The following is a 26,440-nucleotide window of genomic DNA, read 5'->3' as shown; positions in this document are numbered from 1 at the left end:
ACCCCCTCTATATAGAATGAACTCCCTCAGCTTCATAGAGTCCAGTGAAAGCTGCTGAATAATGTTCCCTTGTTAACATATTGAATTGCACCCCCTCTATATAGAATGAACTGATTCAGCTTCATAGAGTCCAGTGAAAGCTGCTGAATAATGTTCCCTTGTTATCATATTGAATTGCACCCCCTCTATATAGAATGAACTGATTCAGCTTCATAGAGTCCAGTGAAAGCTGCTGAATAATGTTCCCTTGTTAACATATTGAATTGCACCCCCTCTATATAGAATGAACTGATTCAGCTTCATAGAGTCCAGTGAAAGCTGCTGAATAATGTTCCCTTGTTAACATATTGAATTGCACCCCCTCTATATAGAATGAACTCCCTCAGCTTCATAGAGTCCAGTGAAAGCTGCTGAATAATGTTCCCTTGTTAACATATTGAATTGCACCCCCTCTATATAGAATGAACTGATTCAGCTTCATAGAGTCCAGTGAAAGCTGCTGAATAATGTTCCCTTGTTAACATATTGAATTGCACCCCCTCTATATAGAATGAACTCCCTCAGCTTCATAGAGTCCAGTGAAAGCTGCTGAATAATGTTCCCTTGTTATCATATTGAATTGCACCCCCTCTATATAGAATGAACTGATTCAGCTTCATAGAGTCCAGTGAAAGCTGCTGAATAATGTTCCCTTGTTATCATATTGAATTGCACCCCCTCTATATAGAATGAACTGATTCAGCTTCATAGAGTCCAGTGAAAGCTGCTGAATAATGTTCCCTTGTTAACATATTGAATTGCACCCCCTCTATATAGAATGAACTGATTCAGCTTCATAGAGTCCAGTGAAAGCTGCTGAATAATGTTCCCTTGTTAACATATTGAATTGCACCCCCTCTATATAGAATGAACTGATTCAGCTTCATAGAGTCCAGTGAAAGCTGCTGAATAATGTTCCCTTGTTATCATATTGAATTGCACCCCCTCTATATAGAATGAACTGATTCAGCTTCATAGAGTCCAGTGAAAGCTGCTGAATAATGTTCCCTTGTTATCATATTGAATTGCACCCCCTCTATATAGAATGAACTGATTCAGCTTCATAGAGTCCAGTGAAAGCTGCTGAATAATGTTCCCTTGTTAACATATTGAATTGCACCCCCTCTATATAGAATGAACTCCCTCAGCTTCATAGAGTCCAGTGAAAGCTGCTGAATAATGTTCCCTTGTTAACATATTGAATTGCACCCCCTCTATATAGAATGAACTGATTCAGCTTCATAGAGTCCAGTGAAAGCTGCTGAATAATGTTATTACATATTGAATATTGAATTCAGCCAAAACTCAATAACTAATCATGTGAGAAGCGAACAGTGTGAAAATCAACTGAATTTTTATATCCACGTCAATGATGAAGTGCTGTAATAAAATACGAGCTCTTGAGTCGTCTGGTAATTTGATTTTCAAGCAGAAATCTCTGTTTAAAATCCTACACACCTCATTCGAATAGAAACAGAGGAGATGTTGCGGTTTGCGAGCAAATGCAAATTCAATACATTTAAAAAAAAACAACAGATTTGTTTTAAAAATGTTTTATTTGGGATCAAATGTTGCGCCCTGGGATCCAGTAAAACCCGCTCTCCGTGAAATGAATTTCACTCCAGAACCACCAGCCCGTCGGTGATGTCATCCCCCCCTGTCGCCATGGCAACACGTTGCCAGTCAAGAGCTCTGAGTGACGTGGGTGATCGTGACGCAGATCAGCGAGGGACAAGAATCGGCGAGTTTCCTTGATAACGGGAGAAGGGCTTTCGACAGAGAGATGTAGTCGTGTGACAGACAGACAGACAGACACGCCCGCAATCTGAGATTCTCCAGAACCTGAGCTGAGTGACGCTCGGAGCGAGTTTTCCTGAGAAGGGGAGAAGCGCTTCAGCGGAGAGATGGAGGAATGCGCGCCCCGCAGGGGCGCTGACGACGCGTGTTTTAAGCCTTGGGTTTTTTTGCCGCTGGTTTCAGGGTCTTGTGTGTTTTGGGGGTCCCTGTGGTCTTCACCCCCGCCGGTTTGACCTGCTTGTTTTTTTGGGGTCTGGGGGGCGGTTTCTCTCCCGGGCAGCTCTTGAACACGGTGACGTCTTTCACCTTGTGCCCCCGAAGTTCTGGGGGTGACCCACAAGTCGCCCGCACTTTGAGGTTCACCTTCTCAATCCACCTAAACGGGGAAGCATTGTAAAGCACAGAGAGGTCTGGTAAAGCACAGGGAAGCATTGTAAAGCACAGAGAGGTCTGGTAAAGCACAGGGAAGCATTGTAAAGCACAGAGAGGTCTGGTAAAGCATAGGGAAGCATTGTAAAGCACAGAGAGGTCTGGTAAAGCATAGGGAAGCATTGTAAAGCATTGTAAAGCACAGAGAGGTCTGGTAAAGCACAGGGAAGCATTGTAAAGCACAGAGAGGTCTGGTAAAGCATAGGGAAGCATTGTAAAGCACAGAGAGGTCTGGTAAAGCATAGGGAAGCATTGTAAAGCACAGAGAGGTCTGGTAAAGCATAGGGAAGCATTGTAAAGCACAGAGAGGTCTGGTAAAGCACAGAGAGGTACTCACTTGCGCAGGGGCAGGAGCGGGCAGTCACAGTGGAAGGGATTGCCAGCCAGGTTGATCACCTCCAGACTGGTGAAACTGGTCAAACTCGGAACGTTCTCTAACTGGTTGTTCTCCAGATAGAGGCTCCTCAAGCCTTCCCCCAGTCCAGAGAGAGCCTTGCTGGAGAGCTGAGAGGGGGAGTAATAAATGAATGAATGAATGAATGAACTGTAATAAAGACGTATTTCAGCTTGATATGCGGCGAGCGGCAGTTTTTGAAGTTCTGTTAAGAGGGAGATCATTTTGATTTTTATTCTTGGTTCGATATCTGAGACTCGCACGAAGTTTCAGAGAAAAACGGATCAATAAGGGAGGCAGGAGCTGATTGGTTACTGACAGGAAAGAAGCCAGGGAAGGGGGCGGGGTCTACTTCACCCTCCAGTTCACCTAGGGTTATTATATTCGATCTGGGATTATTATTATTAATAATAAATAATAATAATAATAATAATAATAATAATCTCCCACAATGCAGATTTGAAATCTGGACACGCTCAAACTGCTCTAGCCCCGCCCCCTCCCTACCTTCTCCAATCCCATCCCAGCTAGATACAGGTGCCTGAGCGAGCCGGCCAATGGGAGGAAAGCGTCCGGCCCCACCCAGCGAATGGGGTTCCCGGAGAGGCGGAGCTCCTGCAGCAGGGGGGCGTGGCCGAGGGAGCGGGAGGGGACTTCCTCCAGCCTGTTGTCTTCTAAGGAGAGCGACTCCAGCTCCCTGACCGGAGCCAGGCAGCCGTCGGCCAGAGAAACCAGACCGTTCCCGGTCAGGTAGAGGCTCCGGACCGTCCCGGCTCCTTCCAGGTCGCCCCGGGCCAGCTGGCCGATGGAGTTGTGCTCCAGGTGGAGGGTGAAGAGGCTGGGAAGGAGCGCGAACGCCCCCCGGGGGAAGGTTTTGAATTTGTTACGCTCCAGGTGAAGGTAAGAGAGTTGGGGGGCTCCCTCGAACGCCTCCGCGTTGATTTGGGACAGTTCGTTCTGGGACAGGTAGAGGTACACCAGTTTTTTCATCCCGGAGAAGGATTTTGGCTCCAGTTCGACGATCCCGCACCTGAAATAATGACAATCTCATTACAACGCCTCAGGATTGATAGAATCTATCTGCATTCAAAACTGTAGAGTGAGCTCGCTGGCTAGGACTACGGCTCCCAGCATGCCTCTGCGCCCGCGGCAATGGTGAGGCATGCTGGGAGCTGTAGTTCTTTACGCTGTGGGTCTCGTGTCACAAGCGATACAGACCTCTATTACGATACATCATGTACAGCTGCGGGCAAAAGCCTAGCATCATTAGCCTGTAGAATGAACTTGCCAGCTAGGACTATGGCTCCCAGCATGCCTCTGCGCCCGCGGCAATGGCGAGGGATGCTGGGGGCTGTAGTTCTTTACGCTGTGGGTCTCGTATTGTCATCGATTCAACACAGGTGTCTTCGTCTCACGTACTTTTGGAGGTGCAGTGAAACCACTTCACCCATGCCGGAGAATGCTTTCCCGGGAATATAGTGGAAGTGATTGCCCCGCAGGTCCAGGAGCTTCGTATCCGACGGGAATCCTTTTGGGATTTTCTGAAGACCTTTCCCCTCGCAGCTGGAGTGCTGAATATCAGCCTGAGAGAGAGAGAGAGAGAGAGGCTCTAGTTTAGTGCCTTCATCAGCGTTACTGAAACTAAACTGAGTCCAGCAGAGCAGCTCTAGTTTGGGGCTCCAGTGCAGTCCCGTGTCTGGGGCTCCTCTACCTTGCAGTCGCAGTGCTCTGGGCACTGGCCCCTCTGCTCCCGGGACTCGGCTGTGGGTTCGAGGGCTGGGAGCAGCAGCCTGTCCTCTCGCTCTGCTTTCTCCATCTCCGCCTGGCTCTGGCAGCGCAGGTCCACGGGCCGCAGGGAGTCCAGGCGCTCCCCTCGGAACGGGACGGGCCCCGCGCAGAACACCTCAGCTCGGACCCGGGCCCGGCCCGTCCACTCCCGGAACGGACGCATGTAGCAGTTACACTGGATCGGGTTTCCAGTGAGATTCACCTGGGCCAGGAGAGACGGAGCCAGTCAGTACAACACAATACAGCACAATACAACACAGCACAATACAACACAGCACAGCTCAATACAATACAGCACAATACAACACAGCAGCGCTTATTGAAACTAAACACAGTACAGCACAGCAGCTCTAGTTTGGGGCTCACAGTGCAATTCATCAGCGTTACAATACAAACTACACTGAGTACAGCAGAGCAGCACTAGTTTGGGGCTCCAGTACAGTCCCGTGTCTGGGGCTCCTATACCTTGCAGTCGCAGTGCTCTGGGCGTGTGGCCCCTCTGCTCCCGGGACTCGGCTGTGGGTTCGAGGGCCGGGAGCAGCAGCCTGTCCTGTCGCTCTGCTTTCTCCATCTCCGCCTGGCTCTGGAGGGGGTGTGTGCAGTGCCGGAGGGAGTCCAGGTGCAGTGCCGGAAGGACGGGTGTGTGAACACCTCAGCCGGACCCGGGCCCGGTGTGTCCAGTGCCGGAGGGGGTGCATGTGCAGTGCCGGAGGGGGTGTGTGCAGTGCCGGAGGGGGTGTGCCAGGAGTGCCGGAGGGGGTGTGTGCAGTGCCGGAGGGGGTGTGTGCAGTGCCGGAGGGGGTGTGTGTAATGCCGGAGGGGGTGTGTGCAGTACAATACAATGCCGGAGGGGGTGTGTGTAGTGCCGGAGGGGGTGTTTGTAATGCCGGAGGGGGTGTGTGCAGTGCCGGAGGGGGTGTGTGTAGTGCCGGAGGGGGTGTGTGCAGTGCCGGAGGGGGTGTGTGTAGTGCCGGAGGGGGTGTGTGCAGTGCCGGAGGGGGTGTGTGTAGTGCCGGAGGGGGTGTGTGCAGTGCCGGAGGGGGTGTGTGCAGTGCCGGAGGGGGTGTGTGCAGTGCCGGAGGGGGTGTGTGCAATGCCGGAGGGGGTGTGTGTAGTGCCGGAGGGGGTGTGTGTAATGCCGGAGGGGGTGTGTGTAGTGCCGGAGGGGGTGTGTGTAATGCCGGAGGGGGTGTGTGTAGTGCCGGAGGGGGTGTGTGCAGTGCCGGAGGGGGTGTGTGCAGTGCCGGAGGGGGTGTGTGTAGTGCCGGAGGGGGTGTGTGTAGTGCCGGAGGGGGTGTGTGCAGTGCCGGAGGGGGTGTGTGTAGTGCCGGAGGGGGTGTGTGCAGTGCCGGAGGGGGTGTGTGTAATGCCGGAGGGGGTGTGTGCAGTGCCGGAGGGGGTGTGTGTAGTGCCGGAGGGGGTGTGTGTAATGCCGGAGGGGGTGTGTGTAGTGCCGGAGGGGGTGTGTGTAGTGCCGGAGGGGGTGTGTGTAGTGCCGGAGGGGGTGTGTGTAATGCCGGAGGGGGTGTGTGCAGTGCCGGAGGGGGTGTGTGCAGTGCCGGAGGGGGTGTGTGTAATGCCGGAGGGGGTGTTTGTAATGCCGGAGGGGGTGTGTGTAGTGCCGGAGGGGGTGTGTGTAATGCCGGAGGGGGTGTGTGTAGTGCCGGAGGGGGTGTGTGTAGTGCCGGAGGGGGTGTGTGTAGTGCCGGAGGGGGTGTGTGTAGTGCCGGAGGGGGTGTGTGTAGTGCCGGAGGGGGTGTGTGTAGTGCCGGAGGGGGTGTGTGTAGTGCCGGAGGGGGTGTGTGTAGTGCCGGAGGGGGTGTGTGTAGTGCCGGAGGGGGTGTGTGTAGTGCCGGAGGGGGTGTGTGTAGTGCCGGAGGGGGTGTGTGTAGTGCCGGAGGGGGTGTGTGTAGTGCCGGAGGGGGTGTGTGCAGTGCCGGAGGGGGTGTGTGTAATGCCGGAGGGGGTGTGTGTAATGCCGGAGGGGGTGTGTGTAATGCCGGAGGGGGTGTGTGTAGTGCCGGAGGGGGTGTGTGTAGTGCCGGAGGGGGTGTGTGTAATGCCGGAGGGGGTGTGTGTAATGCCGGAGGGGGTGTGTGCAGTGCCGGAGGGGGTGTGTGTAATGCCGGAGGGGGTGTGTGTAGTGCCGGAGGGGGTGTGTGTAGTGCCGGAGGGGGTGTGTGTAATGCCGGAGGGGGTGTGTGTAGTGCCGGAGGGGGTGTGTGTAGTGCCGGAGGGGGTGTGTGTAGTGCCGGAGGGGGTGTGTGTAGTGCCGGAGGGGGTGTGTGTAGTGCCGGAGGGGGTGTGTGTAGTGCCGGAGGGGGTGTGTGTAGTGCCGGAGGGGGTGTGTGTAGTGCCGGAGGGGGTGTGTGTAGTGCCGGAGGGGGTGTGTGTAATGCCGGAGGGGGTGTGTGTAATGCCGGAGGGGGTGTGTGTAGTGCCGGAGGGGGTGTGTGTAGTGCCGGAGGGGGTGTTTGTAATGCCGGAGGGGGTGTGTGTAATGCCGGAGGGGGTGTTTGTAATGCCGGAGGGGGTGTGTGTAGTGCCGGAGGGGGTGTGTGTAGTGCCGGAGGGGGTGTGTGTAATGCCGGAGGGGGTGTGTGTAATGCCGGTACCTGCTGCAGTTTCTCTGGGCCGCTCAGGGGCTGTAACACTCTCAGCTGGTTGAAGCTCAGGTCCAGGAGGACGAGTTTGGGCGCCTTGTCCAGCGCGGTGAGGGACACGTCCTGCAAGGACAGGCGGTCCAGGAACAGCTGTCTCAGGCTGGGCATGCGCACCGCCTCCTCCCCCAGGTACGTGACGGGGTTCGAACCCAGATCCAACCGGGTCAACGACGTCAACCTGCAGCGTGGAAATGCATCTCAAACACAGTCTCAATACAGCCCCCTAGTGGAGAGAGTATAGAGATGCTCAATACAGCCCCCTAGTGGACAGAGTATAGAGAGGCTCAATACAGCCCCCTAGTGGACAGAGTATAGAGAGGCTCAATACAGCCCCCTAGTGGAGAGAGGCTGGCACTGCAGTATACACAGTCTCAATACAGCCCCCTAATGGAGAGAGGCTGGCACTGCAGTATACACAGTCTCAATACAGCCCCCTAGTGGAGAGAGGCTGGCACTGCAGTATATTAACTTGTTTTTAACCTGGACAGAGTCTCCGTGGGGAAGAACTGCAGCTCGTTGTGATCCAGGCTGAGCCTCTGCAGGGTGAAGAGTCCCGCGAAGGCCTCCTCAGCCAGGGTGCTCAGGGCGTTGTGGGAGAGGCGCACCCAGCGAATGTTCTGCAGCCCCTGGAACGCCAGGCTGGGCAGGAAAACCAGGAAGTTCTCCCCCAGGTTCAGGAAGTTGAGGAAGCCGAGCTGGGAGAAAGAGCCGGGCTGGATCTCCTCCAGGCGATTACCGGAGAGCTGGAGCTGCTGGAGAGCAGCCAGCCCATCAAACGACTCCTGAGAGAGAGAGAGAGATAGGGGGGTGAGAGAGAGGGGGAGAGAGACAGAGAGGGGGGAGGAAAGACGGGAGGGGAGATGAAGGGAGCGGGATAATAATAGTAATAATAATAATAATCTTATATAGCGCCTTCCATAGTGGAGAGAGAGGGATGGGAGATGAGGGGATAGGGATGAGAGCAGAGAAGGAAAGGGTTGAGAGGAGAGAGGAGTTGGGGTTGGGGGGGGGGGGGTACCTGGTATATGATAGCGATGCGGTTGGAAGCCAGGTTGAGGTACAGCAGGCGCCCCAGCCCCCTGAACGCCCCCTCCTGGAGGGTCTCGATAGCGCAGCCCTGCATGTTGAGGTGGGTGAGGTAGGGGAGGGGCAGGAAGGAGCCGGAGACGATCTCCTTGATAGAGTTCCCCCGAAAATCCAGACGCTTCGAGACCTAGAGAGAGAGAGAGAGGAGAGGAGAGGAGAGGAGAGAGAGAGAGAGAGAGAGAGAGAGTCCTTTAAGTCTCCTCTCCCTCTCACTCCTCTCTACCTCTGGCACTCTGCTCTATCTTTATATATGAAACGTATGCCATTGAATTCACACTGAAGACACTGAGAGAGACTTCTAGTGGAAACGTTTCCCGTTGAATTGACAGTGGAGGCACTGCGGGGTGTCGGTTTGTGGTTCTGGTACCTCTGGGATGCTGGTTGGCACCTCAGTGAGGTTTCTCTTCACGCAGCTCACTGCCAGCTTGATCTGATCGCAGATGCAGAAGGAGGGGCAGGTCGCGCTGAGAGAGGGGAGCTGGCAGAGGAGCAGTACCGCCAGCCACCACAGGGGGGAGCCCTGAGCTCGCACAGAGCCTGACATCACTGGAATACAGACAGACAGACACAGATAAACACAGTGATAGACACACAGAGACAGACAGACAGACAGATAAACACACAGAGACAGACAGACAGATAAACACACAGGGATAGACAAACACAGAGACAGACAGATAAACACACAGAGACAGACAGAGAGACAGACAGAGACAAACACACAGAGACAGACAGATAGACACACAGATAGACAGACAGACAGACAGAGATAAACACACAGATAGACACACAGAGACAGACAGACAGATAAACACACAGAGACAGACAGATAGACACACAGTGATAGACAGAGACAGACAGACAGACACACACAGTAGATAGACAGACACAGAGACAGACAGACAAACACACAGAGACAGACAGACAAACACACAGGGATAGACAGACACAGAGACAGACAGACAGACACACAGAGACAGACAGATAGACAGACAGATAGACAGACACAGAGACAGACAGACAGATAAACACACAGTAATAGACAGAGACAGATAGACACACAGAGACAAACAGATAGACAGACACAGAGACAGAAGGACAGACACACAGAGACAAACAGACACACACAGACAGATAGATACACAGACAGACAGACAGACAGACAGACACACAGTGACAGGCAGACACACGCTGTTTAAAATTCAAAGCAGGTATGCTGTACATTGTTTCTGACTTGAAATTTTTAGAAACAGGGATTCTTACTCGATCTTCCTGAAGTCACCTTTTGAATTTAATTTATAATTCGATTATACTTAAAAAATAACTTTTTGAAATGAACTCCAGACGTTTCGACCCTTATTGTTTATAGCTATTATAATTTATGAATTTTTTTATTGACGTACAGTGATCAAAACAGACGGCAATTGCAGGACTTATATATACTGATATATATATTCTCGTTAATGTCAATAGATAGAAGAATATATATAAATATATATACATATAGTATATAATATATATATAATATTTATTATTTACAATGAATTACCTTCGTTTTAATGCCTCCCGGACTGATATAAACGAGATTTAAATAGTGTTTTGATCCAAACCCACGATACTAACAGCCTTCCTGACTAACCGCGGAAAAAACAAATAAAACATACTCTCTCAAAACCAGCAAACTTCAAAACACGAAGCCCTGTTCAAAAACCAAACCCAGAACCGCGACCCAGAGTTACAATCCGGACAGGATGAGAGAGACCCCGCTGAGGGGCACAGACGCGCAATTCTTCACAGGGGCCCCCACTTTATTTTGGGGTGGGGGGGGGGGGGGGGGGGGGTCGTTTCTGAAACAAAGACGCCACTGTTTTTAAGGAGAGAGAGGGGGAGGGAGAGGATTTTTTTTGGAAGGGGTGTAGTTAGCGGTATGTGAGATTGAACGACCTGTTCCGTCCTCTCCTCTCTCCTCCATTTCCCTCTCCTCTCCTATCTCCATTTCCTCTCCCTCACCTTCTCTCCTCTATCCTCCCCCTCTCCTCTTCCATCTCCATTTCCCCTCCACCTTCTCTCCTCTATCCTCCCCCTCTCCATTCTCCTCTCCATCTTCTCCTCTCCTCTTTCTCCTCTATCCTCCTCCCTCTCCTCTCCTCCATCTCCATTTCCCCCCTACCTCCTCTCCTCTATCCTCCCCCTCCTCTCTCTCCATCTCCATTTCCTCTCCCTCACCTTCTCTCCTCTCCCTCTCCTCTCTCTTCCTCTCCTCTCTCTCCATCTCCTCTCCCTCTCCTCTCTCACCTTCTCTCCTCTATCCTCCCCCTCTCTCTTCTCTCCTCTCCTCCTCTCCCTCATCCTTCTCTCCTCTATCCTCCCCCTCTCCTCCATCTCCATTTCCTCTCCCTCACCTTCTCTCCTCTATCCTCCCCCTCTCCTCTCCCCTCTCCTCTCACTCCCCTCTCCACTCCTCTCCTCCTCTCCTCCTCTCCCTCCTCCTCTCCCATTCCTCCTCTCTCCTCCCCTTCTCCTCTCCTCCCCTCTCCTCACATCAATCCGCCAACTCTCAACACTCCTCTCTGATAAACCATCTCTCGTTTCCTCTCCCAACCTTCAAAAAAGAAAAAAATTATCCAAACCTCCTCTCTCCTCTCCTCGATCTCTCACCTCCTCTCCTCCATCTCCCTCTCCTGCAGACAGACAGACAGACTATCCTCCCTCTCTCCTCACATCTCCATTTCATCTCCCTCACCTTCTCTCCTCTCCTCCCTTTCCTCTCTAGCTCCTCCCCAGGGCTATCTGTAGAGGAGTGGGAGAGAGGAGAGATATGAAAGATTTTACTTAGGAGAAGAAGTAACAGCAGCCTGCCAGTTCTCTCCCCTCTCCTCTGCACTCCCCTCTCCACTCCTCTCCTCCTCCAGCTTTTCTCTCCCTCTACTCCTCTCCCATTCCTCCTCTCTCCTCCCCTTCTCCCCCCCCTCTCCTCACAGCAATCCGCCAACAGACACAGTCGCCTGTTTAAACCGGAGCCTCTCAAAAAATGAAAATAAGCCTCTCAAAAGGAGGTCCTGATCGAAACACCTCGAAATTATTCAACGCGCCATTCAAAATATTTAACCCTGAATTGGAGTTTACGCTGTATAACATAAATTCTTGGTGTCTGTGTTAGGGTGCAAAGACAAATTAGGTTTCCAAACAGACAGACAGAAGACAGACATCAACAGAGCCCCACAATGCTAATAGTTTGACGCTTCAGTATAGAAGATCCTTCTTCTTGGTGTCTGTGTTAGTTTAGAGCATTCTGACAGAGTTTACATTGTGTCCAAAATGTGACTCACACAGACAGACAGACATAAGAGACAGAGAGAATGGCTGCAGTTTCAGCGCTGCTTTAAAGTATAACATAGAATCCCTTCTTCTTGGTGTCTGATCGCTCCTCTAAAGGGAGTGTCCAGTGATGTTAGTTTACTGCATTCTGAACAGTTTAGTGTCATTGAAGCTGCAGACAGACAGACAGACAGACACCCCCAGATTCTGATCCTCTCAATAGCTTGTGAGCTGAAGGAGGTCCTGAGCGAGTTTCATCCAAACCAAAAATATTTAACCCTGAATTTTTTTATTGAAATGCTTGGGGGGGGGGGGCAAAGACAAATTAGGTTTGTAAAAAAAACAATAATTCATAATCAATATATACATATGAGAAGTAATAGATTGAGATTCTAGAAGACAGAACAGTCTTTCAAACAACAGAGGAGCCCTGAAGATTTCAAAATACATTGTGTCCAAAATGTGACTCACAGCAGCCCTGCGATCCTGTTAGTAAAGCTAATAAGAGGTGAGAGAATGGATTTTAAAGATGGTCAGCGCTCCTTTAAAGGGAGGGGTCAGTGATCCTGTTAATAAAGCTAATAAGAGGTGAGAGAATGGATTTTAAAGATGGTCAGCGCTCCTTTAAAGGGAGGGGTCAGTGATCCTGTTAATAAAGCTAATAAGAGGTGAGAGAATGGATTTTAAAGATGGTCAGCGCTCCTTTAAAGGGAGGGGTCAGTGATCCTGTTAGTAAAGCTAATAAGAGGTGAGAGAATGAATTTTAAAGATGGTCAGCGCTCCTGTAAATGAAGCTAAGCTCTTAGGGCTACACTTTGAAGATAATTCAAATATTTTCAGAAAATCCTTTAATGACATTTCCTTGTAAACACAAAAATAAAAAATTAAGTGCGCTCAAAAAAAAGTCACCAATCAGAATGTAATATATATTCAGAGAGATGCAGGGCTGGGAATCAGACTCCTATTGCACAGCAGTGTGATCCAGTCCAGGTTTCACTGCTACCAGCTTGATCAGCCCCCAGTGTGTCTAGGGAACAAGCTTAGGTGTGTCTTATTATTAAACTCCTAGTGAAACCAGGACTGGATCACACTGCTCTGCAGGGGGAGTCTGATTCCCAGCAGTGATGCTGCTAAGCTTTTGCCCGCAGCTGTACATGATGTATCGTAATAGAGGTCTGTATCGCTTGTGATACGAGACCCACAGCGTAAAGAACTACAGCTCCCAGCATCCCTCACCATGGCCGCGGGTGCAGAGGCATGCTGGGAGCCGTAGTCCGAGCCAGCAAGCTCATTCTCCAGGGAGATAATATAGTCAGGACCCGTATTCTCCATGCAGTCTCTTTGCAGGTGTGAATTCTACGCTCGACTTGGCAGCGGGACGCAGATGAATTGACGAGAGTGGACTGTGAGCAGCCTTTATTTCGTGTGGGGTGGGGGGGGGTCGGAGGGTGGGTAAAGGGTTTTTTTTGAGGGTATTCAGCTCTGTAGAGTTTGAAGTAGTTTGAAACGGGCAGATTTGCAGGAATCTGTTATAAGGGTCGACCTGAAAAAACAAAAACACAAAATCAATACTATTACAACTCTACTCCATTTTAACAATAATAAAGAACCACACTGTAATTAAAAAAAAAATCGCTTAATTTAACAACGATAACCTCAAACTAATTCGATAAATATCATGTAGCTAGAATATCGTTTTGTAACCCTAAATAAACACATGATTTTAATATTTTAATATTAAACAATCATCCGAAAGTTTCATATCATAACGTCTCTAGAATGTGTACTTAACCCTAAGTAATACAACCATGTAATTAAACATGACAATCTAAAAATATTAATATCAGTCACTAGAATATAAATAGATATATAAACATCAGATCAATATAACATTTTAATATAATAATCCAAAATAAATGGTTTAATATCACAGTGTCACTATAATATACATATAACGCTTAATAATAATAACAACAATACTAGATGAATATCATTTTAATATAACAATAATAATCAAATATAGTTTCATATATTAATAGACTGGTTGAAGGAGGTTTGCAGCTGGTTTTATAGTGGAGAGAGCTGCAGTGTATTGGTGGTAGCAGTGGGATATTTAGACAGAGAGATCAGGGCTGGGAATCAGACTCCTATTGCACAGCAGTGTGATCCAGTCCAGGTTTCACTGCTACCAGCTTGATCAGCCCCCAGTGTGTCTAGCGAACAAGCTCAGGTGTGTCTTATTATTAAACTCCTAGTGAAAGCAGGACTGGATCACACTGCTGTGCAGCGGGAGTCTGATTATTAAACTCCTAGTGAAAGCAGGACTGGATCGCTCTGCTGTGCAGCGGGAGTCGGTGAGTCTCACCTCTGGCTCAGGAACATTTCCAGGATCGGCAGCTGATTTTTCGGGAAGTAATCCTGCCTGACAACGTGCTCGAGAGTCAGGAGGTGAGCGGGAACGACGCGGACCGGCTTCAACTTCTCTTCGCTCTGAGGGGAGAGAGGAAACAATTAAATGAGAAGCGTTTCCACTAGAAGAGTCTCTCAGCGTCTTCAGTGTGAATTCAATGGCAAACGTTTCCACTAGAAGTCTCTCTCAGTGTCTTCAGTGTGAATTCAATGGCAAACGTTTCCACTAGAAGTCTCTCTCAGTGTCTTCAGTGTGAATTCAATGGCAAACGTTTCCACTAGAAGTCTCTCTCAGTGTCTTCAGTGTGAATTCAATGGCAAACGTTTCCACTAGAAGAGTCTCTCTCAGTGTCTTCAGTGTGAATTCAATGGCAAACGTTTCCACTAGAAGTCTCTCTCAGGGTCTTCAGTGTGAATTCAATGGCAAACGTTTCCACTAGAAGTCTCTCTCAGTGTCTTCAGTGTGAATTCAATGGCAAACGTTTCCACTAGACGTCTCTCTCTCAGTGTCTTCAGTGTGAATTCAATGGCAAACGTTTCCACTAGAAGTCTCTCTCAGTGTCTTCAGTGTGAATTCAATGGCAAACGTTTCCACTAGAAGTCTCTCTCTCAGGGTCTTCAGTGTGAATTCAATGGCAAACGTTTCCACTAGAAGTCTCTCTCTCAGTGTCTTCAGTGTGAATTCAATGGCAAACGTTTCCACTAGAAGTCTCTCTCAGTGTCTTCAGTGTCAATTCAAATTCAATGGCAAACGTTTCCACTAGAAGTCTCTCTCAGGGTCTTCAGTGTGAATTCAATGGCAAACGTTTCCACTAGAAGTCTCTCTCTCAGTGTCTTCAGTGTGAATTCAATGGCAAACGTTTCCACTAGAAGTCTCTCTCAGTGTCTTCAGTGTGAATTCAATGGCAAACGTTTCCACTAGAAGTCTCTCTCAGTGTCTTCAGTGTGAATTCAATGGCAAACGTTTCCACTAGAAGTCTCTCTCAGTGTCTTCAGTGTGAATTCAATGGCAAACGTTTCCTTACCTTGAGCAGTCCCAGGTAGACCAGTATACTGGTGATGAAGAGATCGGACTGGAAACAGTGGGAGCTGAATGCTTTCTTCAGTAGACTATCTGGAGGGGGGGGGGGGGGGGGGTAAGAGAATAGATTTTAAAGTCAGACCCCTGTTCTTAGCCCCTCCAATCCCTAGACCCCCCCACCCCTCTCCACTCCCCAGCCTCCCACGTGGGAAAACACAGTGAAGTTTTTTTATATGTTAACTAATTATCCTTTTAAAATGTATTTTTGTTTTTTCTACAACAGAAAATTGAGGCGCTGAGGAATAATAATAATAATAATAATAATAATAATAATAATAATAATATAATGGCGCAGTGAAACCGCCAGTGAAATTGGTACAGCCCTGGCTATAGGACTACAGCTCCCAGCATGCCTCTTCGCCTGCGGCAGTGGTGAGGGATGCTGGGAGCTGTAGTTCTTAATGCTGTGGTCTTACGCTCCAATACAAACCTTGGATTACAATACAGAACTACGGCTCCCAGCATGCCTCTGCACCCGCAGCAGTGGTTCAGGGATGCTGGGAGCTGTAGTTCTTTAATGTCAATGAGCTGTGGTCTTGTTGCACAGTGAGTCTGTACAGCCCTGGTTATAGGACCACAGCTCCCAGCATGCTTCCTCACCAGCTGTGAGAGTCACCTGGGATAAAAGCAGGTGTCTGACTGGTGCTTACATTATTAATAATAACAATAATAATAATAATAATAATAATAATAATAACAGCCATACCGACTGTGTCTAGAACAGCTCTTTTGACTTCTTTGTCCTCCCTCAACACAGAGGCGATCTTTAAGAATGCTTCTGCAACCTTCCCTGCATCCATAGAATCAACCTACAGAAAAATCAACAGAAAATTAAAAATTAACCTACACAAAATTACCAGACCTCTCTGTGCTTTACAATGCTTCCCTGTGATTTACCAGACCTCTCTGTGCTTCACAATGCTCCCCTATCCTTTACCAGACCTCTCTGTGCTTTACAATGCTTCCCTGTGCTTTACCAGATCTCTCTGCTTTACAATGCTTCCCTATGCTTTACCAGACCTCTCTGTGCTTTACAATGCTTCCCTGTGCTTTACCAGACCTCTCTGTGCTTTACAATGCTTCCCTATGCTTTACCAGACCTCTCTGTGTTTACAATGCTTCCCTATGCTTTACCAGACCTCTCTGTGCTTTACAATGCTTCCCTATGCTTTACCAGTCCTCTCTGTGCTTTACAATGCTTCCCTATGCTTTACCAGACCTCTCTGTGCTTTACAATGCTTCCCTGTGCTTTACCAGACCTCTCTGTGCTTTACAATGCTTCCCTATGCTTTACCAGACCTCTCTGTGCTTTACAATGCTTCTCTATGCTTTACCAGTCCTCTCTGTGCTTTACAATGCTTTACCAGACCTCTCTGTGATTTTACGATGGGTCAGTTTTCGGAGCCCCTCTCTTACTGGGTGTACTGGTTCTCACCTGTTGCTCGAACAGCAGCGATCGCTTGGCTCCCAGTTTGACCAGTTTCTCTGGGGAAGGGAAAGCCAGGAAAGTGGAGACTTCTGTGGGGACTGGGGGAGTGGGAGCAGACACTGGAGTGGAGACTGGAGTAGACACTGGAGTGGAGACCGGAGTGGAGTCTTGCTGGAGGAATGAACAGAACGCAACAGCAGAGGTGAGCAGGGGAGGGGAGGGAGAAAGACTACAACTCCCAGCATCCCTCTGCACTGGGACTGATGGCAGAGGACTATGGGAGCTGTAGTCACTCGGTTCAATACAGAAACGCCCATGCCCTAAAATACAAAATTTACTTAAATTAAACTACATTTCCCAGCATCCCTTTGCATTGGGACTGATGGCAGAGGACCATGGGATCTGTAGTCACGTTTCAGTTATTATAAAACGATGATCAATTTTAAATTTTACCCTGGCAGGAGCGGCTGGCCTTTTATCTTCTTCCTCCTCCTCCTTCTCTCCCTCTTCCTCCTCCTCCTCCTCCTCCTCTTCCTCCTCCTCCTCATCGTCATCGTCGTCTCCTTCACCCTCATCATCACTGAATCATTTTTTTTTTTCAAAAAAACACAAGCTGAAGTTCATATTAACTTTTTACAGGGTTTCAAATCGCTGCAGATTTCAGAGTTCAGAGTTTTAGGACTCCCGCTGCACAGCAGTGTGATCCAGTCCTGCTTTCACTAGGAGTTTAATAATCAGACTCCCGCTGCACAGCAGTGTGATCCAGTCCTGCTTTCACTAGGAGTTTAATAATCAGACTCCCGCTGCACAGCAGTGTGATCCAGTCCTGCTTTCACTAGGAGTTTAATAATCAGACTCCCGCTGCACAGCAGTGTGATCCAGTCCTGCTTTCACTAGGAGTTTAATAATCAGACTCCCGCTGCACAGCAGTGTGATCCAGTCCTGCTTTCACTAGGAGTTTAATAATCAGACTCCCGCTGCACAGCAGTGTGATCCAGTCCTGCTTTCACTAGGAGTTTAATAATAAGACACACCTGAGCTTGTGTGATCCACACCTGCTTTCACTATCAAGTTTAATAAGCAGACGAAACCTGGACTGGATCACACTGCTGTGCAATAGGAGTCTGATTCCCAGCGCTGGACTGATTGTGTGTTTTTTGGGGGTGCAGTTCCCCCCCCCATTAGCACGAAACCTGACTGGATCCTGCACCTCCTTCAACAGCTCACAGCCCTCCAGCCCCAGAGAGTTACCTGAAACACAGAGACACACAATTCAATGAGACACGTTTCCACTAGAAGTCTCTCTCAGTGTCTTCAGTGTGAATTCAATGGCAAACGTTTCCACTAGAAGAGTGTCTCAGTGTCTTCAGTGTGAATTCAGTGTGAATTCAATGGCAAACGTTTCCACTAGAAGTCTCTCTCAGTGTCTTCAGTGTGAATTCAACGTTTCCACTAGAAGTCTCTCTCAGTGTCTTCAGTGTGAATTCAATGGCAATCGTTTCCACTAGAAGTCTCTCTCAGTGTCTTCAGTGTGAATGGAGTCGTTTCCGCTGGGAGTCTCTCTCAGTGCGTGTTTTCACGGTGAGACTCTCAGTAAGACGCTGCTCTGTGTTTTACTCTGTAGTGGTGCACCGGGGGGGGGGGGGGGGGGGTTCTCAGTACCGTTGAGGTCCAGTCTGCTCAGCTGGGTTTTGTGGATCACGGACCGAGCGACAGCGAGGGCAGCATCCTCCTTAATCTCACCAAACGAGAGATTCAGCTCCTACAGAGAGAGAGAGAGAGAGAGAGAGAGAGAGAGGGAGGGAGAGAGGAGAGAGAGAGGGAGAGAGAGGGGTTAGAGAGAGATGGAGAGGGAGAGAGGATAGGAGAGAGAGAGGTGGAGGACAGAGGAGAGATTAATTCAAATTCCAAGGTGTTTCATTATTATCAGTATGGGGGGTGCTGCTCCAGTTTGAATGGTTTTTGGGGTGTCTTACCTTGAGGCTGGGGAGCCCCTCTTTCAAAGCCTCCACCATGGCAAGAGCCCCCTCTGAACGCACCAGACAATCTCCAAAATTAATCACCTCCACATTGTGAAGAGCCTTCAGAGCCTGAGAGAGGAGAGGAGAGAGAGAGAGAGAAGAGAGAGGAGAGAGAGGAGAGAGAGAGAGAGGAGAGAGAGAGGAGAGAGAGAGAGAGGAGAGGAGAGGAGAGAGAGAGGAGAGAGGATCAGGGAGAGAGGAGAGAGAGGAGAGAGGAGAGAGAGAGAGGAGAGAGAGGAGAGAGAGGAGAGAGAGAGAGAGAGAGAGAGAGAGAGGATCAGAGAGAGAGGAGAGAGAGAGAGGAGAGAGAGAGAGAGAGAGAGAGAGGGAGAGAGGAGAGGAGGGAGAGAGTGGGTCAGGGAGAGAGAGAGAGGAGAGGAGAGAGTGTAGGAAGGGAGAGAGGGAAAGAGAAGGGGAGAAAAGGGGAAAGGAGAAGAGAGAAGGGGAGAGAAGACAGAAGGGGAGAAGAGAAAATGTAAGATTGGGGTCGGGGGTCGGGGCTGGTGCGTACCGTTGCCATGGCGATAGCCCCTCTCTTGGTGAAGGTGTTGTCGTTGAGGTTGAGAACGCGGAGCTCTGAGTTTTGTTTCATGGCTGAAGCCAGAGCAGAGACACCAGCGTGGTTTATACCATTCTGAGGCATGTGGACCTCCTGCAGACTGGCCATCACCTGAGAGAGAGAGAGAGAGAGGGGGGAGAGGAGGAAGCTGGAGAGGAAAGGACCCACAGTCCTGAGCTCTCAGTCTCTGGCCACTGAATGGTTGTTGTTGTGGGAGGAGCCTCACCTCTTCTTTAACATACTCCATGACCCGATATTTCCGTGCCAGTCTACCAGACACCTCTCGTCTCATGGTCCTCTGTCATTTGACTCCTCCGTGAACTCTCAGAGCGCTGGCCATCCCCCTCCCCCTCTCACCGGTAGAGTCGTCTCTGCCGCGCTCTGAGCATCTCCACAAAACTAGAAACCTCTCCTCCTGCCTCTCCCGTCTCTCCTCCTCCCAGACTCCTCTCCTCAGGAGAGAGAGAGGGGGGAGAGGAGGTGATGGGAGAGGAGAGGGTTAATAGTCTGCTCTCAGTGTCTCTCAGCCTCTGTGTGCGTGTGTGTGTGTGTTTTCAGCGCCTCGCCTCTCTCTCTCTCTCTCTCTCTCTCTCTCTCTCTCTCCTCTCTCTCTCTCTCTCTACCTGGAATGCCTGTGCCAGGGCGCTCGCTCCCTCGTTCTCCAGTCGGTTCCTCCCTGCAATGAACACCCTCAGTTTGAGGGGCGTCCCCTGAGCGCTGGAGAGGGAGTGACCCCGAATCAGAGCCGCGGCGAGGATCTGAGAGAGAGAGTCTCTAGACACCAGAACTATGGGGGCAGTGGATCGGTCCAGCCCTGGCTATAGGACTACAGCTCCCAGCATGCCTGCTCACCTGCGAGAGATCAACACAAACGATACAGACCTCTATTACAATGCGTCGTATAAAGCATCAGATTTCATCGATACAGTCCTGGCTATAGGACTACAGCTCCCAGCATGCCTGCTCACCTGCGACAGTGGCGAGAGATGCTGGGAGCTGTAGTTCTTTAGCTCCAATGAGCTGTGGTCTTGATACACAGTGAATCAGTACAGCCCTGGCTATAGGACTACAGCTCCCAGCATGCCTGCTCACCTGCGACAGTGGCGAGGGATGCTGGGAGCTGTAGTTCTTTAGCTCCAATGAGCTGTGGTCTTGATACACAGTGAATCAGTACAGGCCTGGCTATAGGACTACAGCTCCCAGCATGCCTGCTCACCTGCGACAGTGGCGAGGGATGCTGGGAGATGTAGTTCTTTTTCTATTTAACTCAAATGCGCTGCGCTGTAAGCCTCACCTTGCCCCCGCCGATCCCCATGCCACAGTTGTTGAGGCGCAGTTCCCTCAGAGAGAAGCAGGAGGCGCTCTGGAGCAGAGCTTCAATCCCTCGGACCCCGTCCGGACCGAAGGCGTTGTCACTGAGATCCAGATGAGTGAGGCGGGCCCCAGCCAACATGACAGCCTGACCCAGAGATATCTGAGAGAGAGGGGGAGAGAGAGGAGAGAGAGAGAGAGAAAGAGAAGAGAGAGGGAGAGAGAGCGAGAGAGAGAGAGGGGGGAGAGAGGAGAGAGAGGAGAGAGAGGGAGAGAGAGAGAGAGAGAGGGAGGAGAGAGGGGAGAGAGAGAGAGAGAGAGAGAGAGAGGAGAGAGAGAGAGAGAGAGAGAGGAGAGAGAGAGAGAGAGGAGAGAGAGGGGAGAGGGGAGAGAGAGAGAGAGAGGAGAGAGAGAGAGAGAGAGAAGAGAGAGAGAGAGAGAGAGAGAGGAGAAGAGAGAGAGAGAGAGAGAGGGGAGAGAGAGGAGAGAGAGAGAGAGAGAGAGAGAGAGAGAGAGAGAGAGAGAGAGAGGAGAGAGAGAGAGAGAGAGAGAGAGGAGAGAGGAGAGAGAGAGAGAGAGAGAGAGGAGAGGAGGGAGAGAGAGAGAGAGAGAGAGAGAGAGAGAGAGAGAGAGAGAGAGAGAGAGGAGAGAGAATTGAAAGATCAGGGCTGGGAATCAGACTCCTATTGCACAGAAATTGGGAGGAGATGGACTGGGAGAGTGAGACGGGAGAGAGCGCAGGCGAGTAAACATGAGTGGCAGAGGGAGAGAGAGAGAGAGAGAGGGAGAGAGAGAGAAAGAGGAGAGGAGTTCATTCTATATAGAGGGGTTATTCAGTAAGAAGGGGACTACTTATGAATCAGTTCAGAGAACAAGATATTCAGAGGGGTCAGCAAGAGAGATATGTTAACAAGGGAATGATAACAAGGGAACATTATTCAGCAGCTTTCACTGGACTCTATTTGAGTGAAGCTGAGGGAGTTCATTCTATATAGAGGGGGTGCAATTCAATATGATAACAAGGGAACATTATTCAGCAGCTTTCACTGGACTCTATGAAGCTGAATCAGTTCATTCTATATAGAGGGGGTGCAATTCAATATGATAACAAGGGAACATTATTCAGCAGCTTTCACTGGACTCTATGAAGCTGAATCAGTTCATTCTATATAGAGGGGGTGCAATTCAATATGTTAACAAGGGAACATTATTCAGCAGCTTTCACTGGACTCTATGAAGCTGAATCAGTTCATTCTATATAGAGGGGGTGCAATTCAATATGATAACAAGGGAACATTATTCAGCAGCTTTCACTGGACTCTATGAAGCTGCAGTTCATTCTATATAGAGGGGGTGCAATTCAATATTGCTTTCAACAAGGGAACATTATTAGAGCAGCTTTCACTGGACTCTATGAAGCTGAATCAGTTCATTCTATATAGAGGGGGTGCAATTCAATATGTTAACAAGGGAACATTATTCAGCAGCTTTCACTGGACTCTATGAAGCTGAATCAGTTCATTCTATATAGAGGGGGTGCAATTCAATATGAGAACAAGGGAACATTATTCAGCAGCTTTCACTGGACTCTATGAAGCTGAATCAGTTCATTCTATATAGAGGGTGATGCTGCTAAGCTTTTGCCCGCAGCTGTACATGATGTATCGTAATAGAGGTCTGTATCGCTTGTGATACGAGACCCACAGCGTAAAGAACTACAGCTCCCAGCATGCCTCACCATTGCCGCGGGAGCAGAGGCATGATGGGTGGCGCTCGAGTCTCACCTGTAGGTCTCTCTTCTTCTCCAGCGCTCTGGCGATGGCCTCGGCCGCATCGACTCCAATAGTGTTTCCCTCGAGCCTCAGAGCCTGCAGCCCTTCAAAGCCCTCGATCTCCTGGACCAGCTCCCTCGCTGAGGAGGGAGTGGGGGGGGGAGAGAGGCTGAGTCAGTACTAGAGAGACAGCAGGGCTGGGAATCAGACTCCCGCTGCACAGCAGTGTGATCCAGTCCTGCTTTCACTAGGAGTTTAATAATCAGACTCCCGCTGCACAGCAGTGTGATCCAGTCCTGCTTTCACTAGGAGTTTAATAATCAGACTCCCGCTGCACAGCAGTGTGATCCAGTCCTGCTTTCACTAGGAGTTTAATAATCAGACTCCCGCTGCACAGCAGTGTGATCCAGTCCTGCTTTCACTAGGAGTTTAATAATCAGACTCCCGCTGCACAGCAGTGTGATCCAGTCCTGCTTTCACTAGGAGTTTAATAATCAGACTCCCGCTGCACAGCGGTGTGATCCAGTCCTGCTTTCACTAGGAGTTTAATAATCAGACTCCCGCTGCACAGCGGTGTGATCCAGTCCTGCTTTCACTAGGAGTTTAATAATCAGACTCCCGCTGCACAGCAGTGTGATCCAGTCCTGCTTTCACTAGGAGTTTAATAATCAGACTCCCGCTGCACAGCGGTGTGATCCAGTCCTGCTTTCACTAGGAGTTTAATAATAAGACACACCTGAGCTTGTTCGCTAGACACACTGGGGGCTGATCAAGCTGGTAGCAGTGAAACCTGGACTGGATCACACTGCTGTGCAATAGGAGTCTGATTCCCAGCCCTGATCTCTCTGTCTAAATATCCCACCCCTACCACCAATACACTGCAGCTCTCTCCACTATAAAACCAGCTGCAAACCTCCTTCAACCAAAGTCTCTCTACAGGGCTGGGAAAATCAACAAACAAATTTATGAATAATATTTCACCTCCCTCTCTCTCCTCTCCTCTCTCCCTCCCTCTCCCCTCTTTCTCGCTCATCTCCCCTCCCCTTTTCTCTCTCTCCTCCTCTCCTCTCTCTTACCAGCCTCTGCATTGTCCAGTTTCAGGGCCCTTCCTTTATAGCTGAGCTCCCCGCTGCAGCCCACCTGAGTCCTGGACAGAGAATCAGTCAACTGAGCAATATCCTCTGAGGCCATGAAGACAGTCAGAGGAGACACAGTCTGGAGAAAAAAAACAGTCACTGAAACTAACCTGAGTCCAGCAGAGCAGCTCTAGTTTGGGGCTCTAGTGCCTTCATCAGCGTTATTGAAACTAAACTGAGTCCAGCAGAGCAGCTCTAGTTTGGGGCTCTAGTGCCTTCATCAGCGTTACTGAAACTAAACTGAGTCCAGCAGAGCAGCTCTAGTTTGGGGCTCTAGTGCCTTCATCAGCGTTATTGAAACTAAACTGAGTCCAGCAGAGCAGCTCTAGTTTGGGGCTCTAGTGCCTTCATCAGCGTTATTGAAACTAAACTGAGTCCAGCAGAGCAGCTCTAGTTTGGGGCTCTAGTGCCTTCATCAGCGTTACTGAAACTAAACTGAGTCCAGCAGAGCAGCTCTAGTTTGGGGCTCTAGTGCCTTCATCAGCGTTATTGAAACTAAACTGAGTCCAGCAGAGCAGCTCTAGTTTGGGGCTCTAGTGCCTTCATCAGCGTTATTGAAACTAAACTGAGTCCAGCAGAGCAGCTCTAGTTTGGGGCTCTAGTGCCTTCATCAGCGTTATTGAAACTAAACTGAGTCCAGCAGAGCAGCTCTAGTTTGGGGCTCTAGTGCCTTCATCAGCGTTATTGAAACTAAACTGAGTCCAGCAGAGCAGCTAGTTTGGGGCTCTAGTGCCTTCATCAGCGTTATTGAAACTAAACTGAGTCCAGCAGATACATATATATCTATATATCCTCCTCATCACGTGTGCCTAGTGCCAAAACCCTAGGTTCATGATAGTTTATTTTAAACTATATACTGAGTATAGCTCTAATAGATATATAAGATATATAATATTATATATAATATATATACGTTTTTTCACTGAATTAAGAAAATATTTACTGTATTAATATAGACGCATCGGACATGCTACCGAAATATGACAGCCTACCACTTTGCAACGCTACACGGGTCCGGTTTCGGGTCGCGTTACCACGTCGTGACGACGTATCTACGCCCCGTTAAGAGGCTATCGTACTGACTAGTGCGATATTTAACATATTTATCAAATCCTTAGCAAGGGTTTAATCTGAAATTAAATACAGGATCGATTATTATTATTATAATCGCAACGATTAGCGACACCCTCGTTATCAATACGAATCTCAATAGAAAAAAAAAACAACAGACTTCTGCGATCAGAAACCAGATATTATTATTATTATTATTATTTATTATTATTATTATTATTATTATTATTAATAATAATAATATCGTTTAAAACGCGTTTTTATGTTGAAGATTGAAGATTTCGAGCGCGGTTTAAAGCAGGAAACGCCGCATTAATTCACTATTTCAATTAAAAAGACTCTGTTCTGTATTTACCAGAGTGAGGAAAACGCGTTCTGCTGTTGTTGTTGTTTGTTTTTGTTTGTTTGTTTGTTTGTTTGTAATTCGCTCTTCCGAAGCCGTTCTCCAGACACGATGAGTTTGTAATAATGGCGAAAGGGGCTGATTTTTTTAATTTGATTTCAAACCCGGCTTTTGCGGGCAGGGCTCAAGGCGCCTCGTTGGGAGTTGTAGTCTTTTAGCCTCGGCGCCTCCGTTCGGGAGCGTTCTGAAACGTCGGTTAGAAAACTACAACTCCCAGGGTGCGTCTCTCTCGCCAGGGTTTGTGACGCGTCAGGCGCGTCCCCCCTCGTCGTGCAGAAAATATGGAGTTTGCAACTTTCCTGTTGTTTGTACGTGTTGCTGCAGAGGCTGGGAATCAGAGTCCCGCTGCACAGCAGTGTGATCCAGTCCTGCTTTCACTAGGAGTTTAATAATCAGACTCCCGCTGCACAGCAGTGTGATCCAGTCCTGCTTTCACTAGGAGTTTAATAATCAGACTCCCGCTGCACAGCAGTGTGATCCAGTCCTGCTTTCACTAGGAGCAGACTCCCGCTGCACAGCAGTGTGATCCAGTCCTGCTTTCACTAGGAGTTTAATAATCAGACTCCCGCTGCACAGCAGTGTGATCCAGTCCTGCTTTCACTAGGAGTTTAATAATCAGACTCCCGCTGCACAGCAGTGTGTGATCCAGTCCTGCTTTCACTAGGAGTTTAATAATCAGACTCCCGCTGCACAGCAGTGTGATCCAGTCCTGCTTTCACTAGGAGTTTAATAATCAGACTCCCGCTGCACAGCAGTGTGATCCAGTCCTGCTTTCACTAGGAGTTTAATAATCAGACTCCCGCTGCACAGCAGTGTGATCCAGTCCTGCTTTCACTAGGAGTTTAATAATCAGACTCCCGCTGCACAGCAGTGTGATCCAGTCCTGCTTTCACTAGGAGTTTAATAATCAGACTCCCGCTGCACAGCAGTGTGATCCAGTCCTGCTTTCACTAGGAGTTTAATAATCAGACTCCCGCTGCACAGCAGTGTGATCCAGTCCTGCTTTCACTAGGAGTTTAATAATCAGACTCCCGCTGCACAGCGGTGTGATCCAGTCCTGCTTTCACTAGGAGTTTAATAATCAGACTCCCGCTGCACAGCGGTGTGATCCAGTCCTGCTTTCACTAGGAGTTTAATAATCAGACTCCCGCTGCACAGCGTTGTGATCCAGTCCTGCTTTCACTAGGAGTTTAATAATCAGACTCCCGCTGCACAGCGGTGTGATCCAGTCCTGCTTTCACTAGGAGTTTAATAATCAGACTCCCGCTGCACAGCGGTGTGATCCAGTCCTGCTTTCACTAGGAGTTTAATAATCAGACTCCCGCTGCACAGCGGTGTGATCCAGTCCTGCTTTCACTAGGAGTTTAATAATCAGACTCCCGCTGCACAGCAGTGTGATCCAGTCCTGCTTTCACTAGGAGTTTAATAATCAGACTCCCGCTGCACAGCAGTGTGATCCAGTCCTGCTTTCACTAGGAGTTTAATAATCAGACTCCCGCTGCACAGCAGTGTGATCCAGTCCTGCTTTCACTAGGAGTTTAATAATCAGACTCCCGCTGCACAGCAGTGTGATCCAGTCCTGCTTTCACTAGGAGTTTAATAATCAGACTCCCGCTGCACAGCGGTGTGATCCAGTCCTGCTTTCACTAGGAGTTTAATAATAAGACACACCTGAGCTTGTTAGCTAGACACACTGGGGGCTGATCAAGCTGGTAGCAGTGAAACCTGGACTGG

The 26,440-nt window shown here is 49.3% G+C and overlaps 3 protein-coding genes across 4 annotated transcripts in view; 1 reads left to right on the top strand and 2 right to left on the bottom strand.

Annotated features, from left to right (window-relative positions):
• LOC121306077 (histone acetyltransferase p300-like) overlaps positions 1-26,440 on the top strand; it is a 456,244-nt gene that overhangs the window by 230,295 nt on the left and 199,509 nt on the right.
• On the bottom strand, positions 1,577-10,204 carry chadlb (chondroadherin-like b). Of its 2 annotated transcripts, none has more exons than XM_041237853.1 (10): positions 9,861-10,204; positions 8,564-8,742; positions 8,129-8,323; positions 7,591-7,892; positions 7,063-7,288; positions 4,371-4,649; positions 4,079-4,242; positions 3,167-3,689; positions 2,603-2,769; positions 1,577-2,212 (listed from the first exon to the last, which is right to left on the bottom strand). In XM_041237853.1, coding segments are annotated over exons 1-10 (2,262 nt in total). In that variant the 5' UTR covers positions 9,862-10,204; the 3' UTR covers positions 1,577-1,986. The 2 variants fall into 2 exon arrangements, with proteins under 2 accessions (XP_041093787.1, XP_041093788.1); XM_041237854.1 differs by having other exon boundaries at positions 9,746-10,203.
• On the bottom strand, positions 12,938-24,776 carry LOC121306203 (ran GTPase-activating protein 1-like). The gene is given in 15 exon segments (XM_041237959.1): positions 12,938-13,057; positions 13,880-14,004; positions 14,949-15,037; positions 15,711-15,813; positions 16,440-16,604; positions 16,887-17,084; positions 17,644-17,684; positions 18,096-18,195; positions 18,410-18,523; positions 18,966-19,124; positions 19,637-19,771; positions 20,308-20,514; positions 22,097-22,236; positions 23,173-23,311; positions 24,659-24,776. Coding segments are annotated over 14 exon segments (1,758 nt in total). The 5' UTR covers positions 23,288-23,311; positions 24,659-24,776; the 3' UTR covers positions 12,938-12,990.

The sequence above is a fragment of the Polyodon spathula genome, chromosome 46, assembly GCF_017654505.1.
Source record: "Polyodon spathula isolate WHYD16114869_AA chromosome 46, ASM1765450v1, whole genome shotgun sequence".
NCBI lineage: Eukaryota > Metazoa > Chordata > Actinopteri > Acipenseriformes > Polyodontidae > Polyodon > Polyodon spathula.
This window is presented reverse-complemented; position numbering and strand designations above follow the sequence as displayed.